Here is a 12,059-nt window from a genome sequence, read left to right as displayed (position 1 = left end):
TTCTCCGTGTCTCAGTGTCTCTGTGTATTCAATATCTGTTTCTCCGTGTGTCAGTGTCTCTGTGTATTCAATATCTGTTTCTCCGTGTGTCAGTGTCTCTGTGTATTCAATATCTGTTTCTCCGTGTGTCAGTGTCTCTGTGTATCCAATATCTGTTTCTCCGTGTGTCAGTGTCTCTGTGTATCCAATGCCTGTTTCTCCGTGTGTCAGTGTCTCTGTGTATTCAATATCTGTTTCTCCGTGTGTCAGTGTCTCACTGTATTCAATATCTGTCTCTCTGTGTGTCAGTGTCTCTGTGAATCCAATGTCTGTTTCTCGGTGTGTCAGTGTCTCTGTGTGGTCAATGCCTGTTTCTCCGTGTGTTAGTGTCTCTGTGTGGTCAATGCCTGTTTCTCCGTATGTCAGTGTCTCTGTGTGGTCAATGTCTGTATCTCCGTGTGTCAGTGTCTCACTGAATCCAATGTCTGTTTCTCCGTGTGTCAGTGTCTCTGTGTATCAAATGTCTGTTTCTCCGTGTGTCAATGTCTCTGTGTATTCAATGCCTGTTTCTCCGTGTGTCAGTGTCTCTGTGTATCCAATGTCTGTTTCTCCGTATGTCAGTGTCTCTGTGTATCCAATGTCTGTCTCTCTGTGTGCCAGTGTCTCACTGTATCCAATATCTGTCTCTCGGTGTGTCAGTGTCTCACTGTATCCAATATCTGTTTCTCCGTGTGTCAGTGTCTCTGTGTATTCAATATCTGTTTCTCCGTGTGTCAGTGTCTCACTGTATCCAATGTCTGTTTCTCCGTGTGTCAATGTCTCACTGTATCCAATATCTGTTTCTCCGTGTCTCAGTGTCTCTGTGTATCCAATGTCTGTTTCTCCGTGTGTCAGTGTCTCTGTGTATTCAATATCTGTTTCTCCGTGTGTCAGTGTCTCTGTGTATTCAATATCTGTTTCTCCGTGTGTCAGTGTCTCTGTGTATTCAATATCTCTTTCTCCGTGTGTCAGTGTCTCTGTGTATTCAATATCTGTTTCTCCGTGTGTCAGTGTCTCTGTGTATCCAATGTCTGTTTCTCCGTGTGTCAGTGTCTCTGTGTATTCAATATCTGTTTCTCCGTGTGTCAGTGTCTCTGTGTATTCAATATCTGTTTCTCCGTGTGTCAGAGTCTCTGTGTATCCAATGTCTGTTTCTCCTTGTGTCAGTGTTTCTGTGTATTCAATATCTGTTTCTCCGTGTGTCAGTGTCTCTGTGTATTCAATATCTGTTTCTCCGTGTGTCAGTGTCTCACTGTATCCAATGTCTGTTTCTCCGTGTGTCAGTGTCTCTGTGTATTCAATATCTGTTTCTCCGTGTCTCAGTGTCTCTGTGTATCTAATGTCTGTTTCTCCGTGTGTCAGTGTCTCTGTGTATTCAATATCTGTTTCTCCGTGTGTCAGTGTCTCTGTGTATTCAATATCTGTTTCTCCGTGTGTCAGTGTCTCTGTGTATTCAATATCTCTTTCTCCGTGTGTCAGTGTCTCTGTGTATTCAATATCTGTTTCTCCGTGTGTCAGTGTCTCACTGTATCCAATGTCTGTTTCTCCGTGTGTCAGTGTCTCACTGTATTCAATATCTGTTTCTCCGTGTGTCAGTGTCTCTGTGTATCCAATATCTGTTTCTCCGTGTGTCAGTGTCTCTGTGTATTCAATATCTGTTTCTCCGTGTGTCAGTGTCTCTGTGTATTCAATATCTGTTTCTCCGTGTCTCAGTGTCTCTGTGTATTCAATATCTGTTTCTCCGTGTGTCAGTGTCTCTGTGTATTCAATATCTGTTTCTCCGTGTGTCAGTGTCTCTGTGTATCCAATATCTGTTTCTCCGTGTGTCAGTGTCTCTGTGTATTCAATATCTGTTTCTCCGTGTGTCAGTGTCTCTGTGTATTCAATATCTGTTTCTCCGTGTGTCAGTGTCTCACTGTATTCAATATCTGTCTCTCTGTGTGTCAGTGTCTCTGTGAGTCCAATGTCTGTTTCTCCGTGTGTCAGTGTCTCTGTGTGGTCAATGCCTGTTTCTCCGTGTGTCAGTGTCTCTGTGTGGTCAATGCGTGTTTCTCCGTGTGTCAGTGTCTCTGTGTGGTCAATGTCTGTATCTCCGTGTGTCAGTGTCTCACTGTATCCAATGTCTGTTTCTCCGTGTTTCAGTGTCTCTGTGTATCAAATGTCTGTTTCTCCGTGTGTCAATGTCTCTGTGTATTCAATGCCTGTTTCTCCGTGTGTCAGTGTCTCTGTGTATTCAATATCTCTTTCTCCGTGTGTCAGTGTCTCTGTGTATTCAATATCTGTTTCTCCGTGTGTCAGTGTCTCTGTGTATTCAATATCTGTTTCTCCGTGTGTCAGTGTCTTACTGTATCCAATGTCTGTTTCTCCGTGTGTCAGTGTCTCTGTGTATTCAATATCTGTTTCTCCGTGTGTAAGTGTCTCTGTGTATCCAATATCTGTTTCTCCGTGTGTCAGTGTCTCTGTGTATTCAATATCTGTTTCTCCGTGTGTCAGTGTCTCTGTGTATTCAATATCTGTTTCTCCGTGTCTCAGTGTCTCTGTGTATCTAATGTCTGTTTCTCCGTGTGTCAGTGTCTCTGTGTATTCAATATCTGTTTCTCCGTGTGTAAGTGTCTCTGTGTATTCAATATCTGTTTCTCCGTGTGTCAGTGTCTCTGTGTATTCAATATCTGTTTCTCCGTGTGTCAGTGTCTCTGTGTATTCAATATCTGTTTCTCCGTGTGTCAGTGTCTCACTGTATCCAATGTCTGTTTCTCCGTGTGTCAGTGTCTCTGTGTATTCAATATCTGTTTCTCCGTGTGTCAGTGTCTCTGTGTATTCAATATCTGTTTCTCCGTGTGTCAGTGTCTCTGTGTATTCAATATCTGTTTCTCCGTGTGTCAGTGTCTCTGTGTATTCAATATCTGTTTCTCCGTGTGTCAGTGTCTCTGTGTATCCAATATCTGTTTCTCCGTGTGTCAGTGTCTCTGTGTATTCAATGCCTGTTTCTCCGTGTGTCAGTGTCTCTGTGTATTCAATATCTGTTTCTCCGTGTGTCAGTGTCTCACTGTATTCAATATCTGTCTCTCTGTGTGTCAGTGTCTCTGTGAATCCAATGTCTGTTTCTCGGTGTGTCAGTGTCTCTGTGTGGTCAATGCCTGTTTCTCCGTGTGTTAGTGTCTCTGTGTGGTCAATGCCTGTTTCTCCGTGTGTCAGTGTCTCTGTGTGGTCAATGTCTGTATCTCCGTGTGTCAGTGTCTCACTGTATCCAATGTCTGTTTCTCCGTGTGTCAGTGTCTCTGTGTATCAAATGTCTGTTTCTCCGTGTGTCAATGTCTCTGTGTATTCAATGCCTGTTTCTCCGTGTGTCAGTGTCTCTGTGTATCCAATGTCTGTTTCTCCGTATGTCAGTGTCTCTGTGTATCCAATGTCTGTCTCTCTGTGTGCCAGTGTCTCACTGTATCCAATATCTGTCTCTCGGTGTGTCAGTGTCTCACTGTATCCAATATCTGTTTCTCCGTGTGTCAGTGTCTCTGTGTATTCAATATCTGTTTCTCCGTGTGTCAGTGTCTCACTGTATCCAATGTCTGTTTCTCCGTGTGTCAATGTCTCACTGTATCCAATATCTGTTTCTCCGTGTCTCAGTGTCTCTGTGTATCCAATGTCTGTTTCTCCGTGTGTCAGTGTCTCTGTGTATTCAATATCTGTTTCTCCGTGTCTCAGTGTCTCTGTGTATTCAATATCTGTTTCTCCGTGTGTCAGTGTCTCTGTGTATTCAATATCTCTTTCTCCGTGTGTCAGTGTCTCTGTGTATTCAATATCTGTTTCTCCGTGTGTCAGTGTCTCACTGTATCCAATGTCTGTTTCTCCGTGTGTCAGTGTCTCTGTGTATTCAATATCTGTTTCTCCGTGTGTCAGTGTCTCTGTGTATTCAATATCTGTTTCTCCGTGTGTCAGAGTCTCTGTGTATCCAATGTCTGTTTCTCCTTGTGTCAGTGTTTCTGTGTATTCAATATCTGTTTCTCCGTGTGTCAGTGTCTCTGTGTATTCAATATCTGTTTCTCCGTGTGTCAGTGTCTCACTGTATTCAATGTCTGTCTCTCGGTGTGTCAGTGTCTCTGTGTATCCAATGTCTGTTTCTCCGTGTGTCAGTGTCTCTGTGTGGTCAATGCCCGTTTCTCCGTGTGTCAGTGTCTCTGTGTGGTCAATGCCTGTTTCTCCGTGTGTCAGTGTCTCTGTGTGGTCAATGCCTGTTTCTCCGTGTGTCAGTGTCTCTGTGTGGTCAATGTCTGTTTCTCCGTGTCTCAGCGTCTTTGTGTATCCAATATCTGTTTCCCCGTGTGTCAGAGTCTCTGTGTATCCAATGTCTGTTTCTCCGTGTGTCAGTGTCTCTGTGTATTCAATGTCTGTTTCTCGGTGTGTCAGTGTCTCATTGTATCCAATGTCTGTTTCTCCGTGTGTCAGTGTCTCTGTGTATCCAATGTCTGTTTCTCGGTGTGTCAGTGTCTCTGTGTGGTCAATGTCTGTTTCTCCGTGTGTCAGTGTCTCTGTGTATTCAATATCTGTTTCTCCGTGTGTCAGTGTCTCTGTGTGGTCAATGCCTGTTTCCCCGTGTGTCAGTGTCTCTGTGTGGTCAATGCCTGTTTCTCCGTGTGTCAGTGTCTCTGTGTGGTCAATGCCTGTTTCTCCGTGTGTCAGTGTCTCTGTGTGGTCAATGCCTGTTTCTCCGTGTGTCAGTGTCTCTGTGTGGTCAATGCCTGTTTCTCCGTGTGTCAGTGTCTCTGTGTGGTCAATGCCTGTTTCTCCGTGTGTCAGTGTCTCTGTGTGGTCAATGTCTGTTTCTCCGTGTATCAGTGTCTCTGTGTATCCAATGTCTGTTTCTCCGTGTGCCTCTCGATCTGTCCCTGTTTTCCTCTGTTGATGCGTGTTTTTACAGTTTAAGGATGGCTTGGTGCCACTTCAGTTTTAGGAGTGCATTTGCCTTATTTGAAGTATGTAAAGGCACTGTGGCTAAGAACTCCTGAAAATATGGAGAGTTCTGCCCACATGGTACAATGAATAACGTCATATGAAACCGCAACATAGGAACCCGACTGATTAGTAGAATACGGTCCCATTTTGTCGAAAGTCGAAATTTAGAAATGAGATGAAGAAAGAAAGACTTTCATCATTAAAAGTCTTCTTACGCAGTGATAAGTCCAGAATGTTTACGGGTTTTTAATCCCATAAATTATCTTTCTTTCATTGCAGTACATACTCCCATACGTTTAACAAATGACAATCTTACAATAGACGAGGTGATAAGTGTTTGGCATGCAGTGTTGGTTAGTCAAAGTCAAGTTGGCGCCCTTAACGCCGCGCTCAGCAATATTCCAGCAATGTGACCGCGGTCTGTAAATAATCGAATCTGGACCATGCAATCCAGTGATTGACATCAAGTGCATCGATCCATGTGTTTTGTGTCGGGGCATTGGTTCCACTTACAGAAAATATTTCAGTTTCCAGGCTGTGTCAGCTTAAAATAGGAAGGAGGTTCAAAGTCGCGGAAAGTTTCTGAACAAATATGTTCACATGTACACGTAAATTAATCCACCGACAAGCGTTTCTACATGCACGATTAAACGTGTTATCCAGACTGATTGATCGGTGAAAAATAGAGATAGATAGCTGAAGATTAATTGATCCCAACCCTTATTAATTGTTAGTTTATTACATATTTTAATCAATGCTGCTATCTAAGAAATGTCACCTTCCACGTTGAGAGTGCGAAGCATGTCACTGATAGCATCCCGTGAAACCAGATGGTAACAAACTGAACTCACCCAAACCGTGAATACCAACTGATCATGACCTCTGACCCGGGGTGGAATGGGACTTGGCGGACAGTTAATAAACATATGTTGAATGTGCAAACAATTTAATGCTTGAAGCTGAAGTAGTTTGTTTGTTTGGTTTGCTTTGTTTTTGCGGGTTGTTGGGTTTTTTTGTTTAACGCCGCACTCAGCAATATTCCAGCTATATGACGGCGGTCTGTAAATAATCGAGTCTGGGACAGACAATCCAGTGATTGACATCAAGTGCATCGATCCACGCGATTAGGATACGATGACATACATGTATCAACCAAGCCACCGATCCCGTCAGTCGCCTCTTACGACAAGCCAAGTCGTCTCTTACGGGAAGCATGGGTTGCTGCAGACCAACTCTGGGTCGGACCTACACGGGGAGTAGCTAAAGTAGCCCTATAGGATCATGCATGACCTGTCACAAAATCATCCCTTAATCTTTACACATTCTGAAAATGGAAATGCATCTATTCCGACGAACAACTTTAATGAAGTTCTTGTCTCTCCACCTTATTTTGCCAACAAGCTCCAGGGTCTTTTGTTAGAGTCCCAAATTCGCCTCCGTTTTGAACTCATGTTTGTTTGAACTCATGTTTGAACTTCATCGTGTTTATTTTAGCAGTGTGATATACGACTACGTCTACGTCTACTTTTAAACTGGACCTTTCTCGTGATTTAGAGGACAAGCCGTAATATAAGTAACACGATATCCATAGTCACTCACTCATACACAGCCAGGGCAGCAAATCTGACTGACTGCTTAAAGCCACTCACGTGTCTATACTATAGTATTTAAGAAAATAACCGTTTGCACTCCCCTGTTGCAGCAAACCCGGTATTGAAAAACCTACACAACTGGTACAATGCAACCTCACTAGTCCGGACCCCGTTATAACAGGGAGGCGCCACTATCCGGGCGGTCACTGCCGATACCAGTTAATTACATGCACTGGTCATTGATCACTGTAATTATGTTTTAATCAGAAAATTCTAATTGCACATGGAACGATGCCGTCAGGATTAACACTATGTCACTGTATTTGGAATAGCAAGTACACACATATGTGGAAGGTTGTCAGCAACGTGGGCAAAATATATTGTTTGTCATTGATAATTATTATAAGGGTAACGCTATTTTTCAGGGCATTATCATTTGCAGAAGCTCGAGGTTTTCCATTAACTGCCCGACGAAGGAGGGCAGTTGAAAAGACCGAGGGCTTCTGCAAATGATAATGCCCTGAAAAATAGCGTGACCGTTATTATAGCTAAAATGGATGGAATTTGTTATCAAATAAAAAGAAACAACACTGTCGGTTTTGAAACATTTACTGCAATCAACATGAATGTCACTGACCCACGTTTACAAATATGGAAACGTCACAGAAAAAAACAGATGACGTCACTATAAAACGTGACGTCACTTTCTCTACCCCTATCACAGTCACCTAACAACAGGCTTATATGCAAGCACTATGAGGGAATTATCAAGTTACAGCGGCGCGCTCATTTCTGATAACGTGCGGGTGGTTTAATGATAATTCTATCCTTTTTAGCTATAATAATGTTTATACTGTTGAGTGCATTTAGAAGCATACCATCTACGCCTTTGTGGTTAACTCCACGAAGCGTCTTTACAATGTGTAGCCATGGGAGGAATCACCTTTACTTTTCCCGATAAAAAGTGAGGGATGTAACCAATAATCTAGCAGTTGAGAAGCGAAAATTATTTTGAATACACCTCTGCAAGTAACTAGAAGAAAATGTTTGGAAAAAAACATTAATTGGAATATCATTTCAACTTTTGATCAGACAACTGACTTCTGATTCCAAAATGTCTATGCTTTCCCTTCGCGGAATGTTTCTGAATATGGATTGTGTTTTCTTGAATTGGATTACTGGGAACGAGATTGAATGTTTTGGAATGTACTGCGCTATTTGTTAATTCTGTATGTGTTACTGGTGTCCAAACATCGTTTGTTTTATTATGTTTGTTTGATGTTGGTCAGCTGGCAGATCTCAGACCACTGCCTGTCCCCGAGAAGCTGTAACAGCTGTTGTAGAAGAAGGCGGAGGAACGATGTCACATGCACAGATGTTATCACTTAACTGACAATACCTGATAAAATTGGACACCTCATATCGTATATATGGGTGGTGATTTGGCTTTGTTCAGAACAGTACCCAGATCGGGCTCTTAGGCATTCAGACATGTGGACAAGCAGCATCGTTCTCCTCACTGTACTTGCACTGGCCGCTGGTCACTCGAAAGGTATTTCTTGTCATTTTACTTAACGATTGTATTTTCCATCAATTCACTTACTATACGTATCTTTATTTTAGTGTGTGCGTCCACTGTTTGTATTTTTTTGCAGTGTGTGATTATTTGTGAAATTTGTGTTTCGTTTGGCAGGTCCTACTGGTCGGACAGGTCCAACAGGACCTAGAGGAGCAACCGGCACCATTGGCGTTAAGGGCATTACAGGAACGCAGGGGGTGACCGGTCCGACGGGGGACATGGGCCCAACAGGTGCACAAGGGCCCAAGGGCTACACTGGGTTTACAGGGTCAACGGGTCCACAAGGGTCGACAGGCACACAAGGCATTTCAGGACCTAGAGGAGTTGAGGGTACCGGAGGGGTATCAGGAGATACTGGACCACAGGGGAACACTGGATCACAGGGCCCTGTCGGAATGATTGGTTACACGGGCGGCACCGGCTATACGGGATACACAGGATATACGGGAAACATCGGTGACACTGGCGATACTGGCGCGATGGGCCAGAAAGGAACAATGGGGATTATGGGGGTACAGGGCAAGGATGGCTTTACAGGCTATACTGGAAACACTGGAAGTACTGGTATTACTGGCTCCACAGGCAATACTGGAGACACCGGGACAACAGGGGTACAAGGCTACACCGGATACACCGGATACACTGGAGACACTGGAGACACTGGATCCACGGGCATGGGTGGAGGCAATGGAGCCCCGGGGGTCACGGGTGGTGTTGGGAATAGAGGTATTATTGGAGGTAATGGTGATATCGGAAACATGGGGGATACTGGCGCTGTTGGGGATAATGGGGGTACCGGAGTTGCAGGTTTCACTGGCCCACAAGGGGTCTCTAATACCGTGATCGGCAGTACAGGCGAGACGGGAGTAACTGGTACTGAAGGAGCGGAACTGAATCCCTTCTGTATGCTCCTCATCGGCGGAATCGGCGTAGACAACTGGCTAAGGAACTTCTGTTTGACTGTCCTGGTATGTCGTCAATAATTTACTACACACCCTTTTGAATGTAATCCACACACGTTCAAATCGCCGTACTGTAGATGTGTCAGAGTCGCGTGCCTTTCCAATGTTGGTCAATATCCCAAATTAACTCGGATTGTTATCTATGGTTTGTAAACACCATGCCCGTGCTCGCGGGTTTCCACCAACTGGTAAAGCCAGTGAGTACTCCGTTTGACTCCCCCAGACATAACTGATATATTGTTCACGGTGGTATTGCAACGCAGTAACCTGCACTTTTTTCAAAAGTCATTTAACACACTCTTTTCAATATCTAGAAACCCTAATGTTTCTTTTGAGTTGGCTTGAAATAACTCATTACGCAAATTGCCAATTGTTTAATCATCTTGATCTATTCAGGGAACTATATGGTGATGTGCTTCTCTTTGCAGGCTGGATAGCGCTGGGTTCTCCACTCCATCATGAGCCTGTTTGTCTGTGTGTTTTGAATAAATCAAAGAAACTACGAATCTCAATGTTGTATATGTTTTATTTAGCAGATAAACCGAAGGGGTTTTGAGATCTAAAATCTCTCCTCTTTTAAACCATGAACTTGCACTCAATCAATGTGATCAGGTGATCAGATGAAATGGGGTTTAACGTCGCGCCCAAGATTATTAACACTAAAATAGTGACGTGCATGCACGCGTGTGTGTGTGTAGGGTTGCTTGTACTAGTCCGGACTAATGAACGATTGTATAGTGCTATCCAGTGAGATACTATGCCGCAGTTCAACATGAATACCCCACTCAGACACAGTATACTGACTCCGAGCCGACCAGTCCTTGTGTTATTCCCTTAATGCCGAGCCGACCAGTCCTTGTGTTATTCCCTTAATGCCGAGCACCAGGCAGGGTAACAACAAGCTACGTCAAGACAAGAACGTGTTTTGGTATGACGCGGCCGGGAATTGAACCCCTGACCTTCCGCTCTCACGAAGGCGGTTACACAATCAAGTTGAAAGTTGAATATTCATAGGGAGGTTTTTCCTTAAAGTAATTTGAGGTTAGAGGTTTTACTTATCAACAATATCAATTGATTCGCATCTTATGTTGATTTTTGACTGGTTAAAAAATCAATATTTATCAACAAAGAAATTCCATCACGTGAATTGAACCTGCAATGTGTGTGTGTGTGTGTGTGTGTGTGTGTGTGTATGTGTGTGTGTGTGTGTGTGTGTGGCTGCTTGTACTAGTCCGGGCTGATGCCGATTTATAGTACTAACTCAGTGTGATACCATGCCGCAGTTTAACATGAATACCCTTCTCAGACACAGTATACTGACTCCGAGCCGACCAGTACTTGATATAGCCCCTTAGTGCCGAGCGCTAGACTGGGTAACAACAAGTACCATCTTGTAATGTCTTTTGGTATGACGCGGCCGGAGATAGAACTCCCGACCTTCCGCTCTCCGGGCGGGCGCTCTACCACCAGACCACGGAGGCGGTCTCCCCACGAGATGGTGCACGTGTAATATGCTGTTGCAGCACCCTGCATGGTATTTGTGAGCATTAAATGAGCACGGGTATAAATTGTGTTTGTTTGTTTGTCTGTTTAAAGCCGCATTATTCCAGCTACATGGCTGCAGTATGTAAATAATCGAGTCTCGACCAGACAATCTAGTCACTGATATCATGAGCATCGATCTACGTAAATGGGATACGATGACCACCCAACCACCCGATCCCGTCTGTCGCCTCTTACGACAATTAGAGTCGCCATTTACGGCAAGCATGGGTTGCTGAAGGCCTGTTCTACCCCGGATGGTCATGGAATGTGGGCTATGTATCCTTGTGTAGTGATGAAGACGTGGCAGCCATAATCACTGAAACCTGAAGTTGTTTTGATAGTACTGTAGGCAAAGTGTATTGCAGCCAATAAGGGCATACAAACAGACAGAGTCTAAATTTCTTTCAATTTGAGTATTCTCTTTACCTCGCCATATCAACAGACGATAAGAGAACGTACTTGTTGTTACCCTGCCTGGCTCAGGTCGGCTCGGCTCGGAGTCAGTATACTGTGTCTGAGTGGGGTATTCATTTCAAACTGCGGTATCTCAGTGGGCTGGCACTATAAACACGGTGGGGCGGTCGGACACTCTCCTCTTTGCTGATTCTGCAACTGATCCCTGAACTCCAGAATACATTAGATTCTTTTAAAAGTTGTTGCAATATTTGGCAATATTAGGTGCCTCGAATCCCGGACGGGTCTCCAGACAAAAAAGTACGAGAATATGTACTTTACTCAGAAAGTATTATTCCAAATATAACATTTGTTAATTTTGATTACTTTCTAAAGGGCGTTGTGTGTTCACTTGGCAATTAGACGTAAACCTGGAAAAAAAACATTTCGAAGCGGGACGTCGAAAAACAGTATGTTATCTTTTTATTTGGAGAATACGGAAATTGATACTGTAGACAATTATACGTACGGTGTTATATTCATTAGAAACATAAGTTTCAAGTCAACAATAAAATGTTTATCAGAGAGTGCGTCTTTAGCCATGATCTGTCTTCTCAAAAAATGTAGAAATTATAATATTCCTTTGGACTGTATCCTCAATGCTTTTGATGTTATGATATTGCCAATATTATTATATAGCTGTGAAATTCTGGCATACGAAACTGTGAAAATAATGAAAAGATTCATTAAAAATTCCTTAAACTAGCTTGTGATCTTGGAAAAGCGAGTGGCTAACTGGCCATATAGAACAAACTAAAATGTCCTGTGAAGATTGGGGATCAGACGTCGAGAGAAGTTCACAGGGGTAAGATTATAAATAATTAAATGATATCACGTCATTTGAAAACTTTCTTCTCCTATCTAAACACATATAGCATCCTATTCTGAAATACAAAACATGTAACCATAATCGACCTGTCGAAGTTGGCGGCCGTTTGCTTGGTATTGACAGAGAATTAA

At 43.4% G+C, this 12,059-nt stretch overlaps 1 protein-coding gene across 1 annotated transcript; it reads left to right on the top strand.

The window, feature by feature from the left end:
- Window positions 1-8,051: 8,051 nt before the first annotated feature.
- LOC139455042 (collagen alpha-2(I) chain-like) lies at window positions 8,052-9,538 on the top strand. Its single transcript, XM_071236627.1, has 3 exons — window positions 8,052-8,112; window positions 8,254-9,107; window positions 9,530-9,538. The coding sequence occupies exons 1-3, from the start codon at window positions 8,052-8,054 to the stop codon at window positions 9,536-9,538; spliced, it is 924 nt and encodes a 307-aa protein (XP_071092728.1).
- Window positions 9,539-12,059: the final 2,521 nt, after the last annotated feature.

The sequence above is a fragment of the Haliotis cracherodii genome, unplaced genomic scaffold, assembly GCF_022045235.1.
Source record: "Haliotis cracherodii isolate W230 unplaced genomic scaffold, xgHalCrac1.p SCAF_11, whole genome shotgun sequence".
Taxonomy (NCBI): domain Eukaryota; kingdom Metazoa; phylum Mollusca; class Gastropoda; order Lepetellida; family Haliotidae; genus Haliotis; species Haliotis cracherodii.
Note: the sequence above shows the minus strand (reverse complement) of the source record. Positions and strands in the feature narration are given on the sequence as shown.

Bases quoted from the DNA above. Each gene is read 5' to 3' on its own strand.
- LOC139455042 (XM_071236627.1), top strand. From the start codon at position 8,052: ATGTGGACAAGCAGCATCGTTCTCCTCACTGTACTTGCACTGGCCGCT. The intron at 8,113-8,253 runs GTATTTCTTGTC...TTCGTTTGGCAG, and splicing joins GGCCGCTGGTCACTCGAAAG to GTCCTACTGGTCGGACAGGT.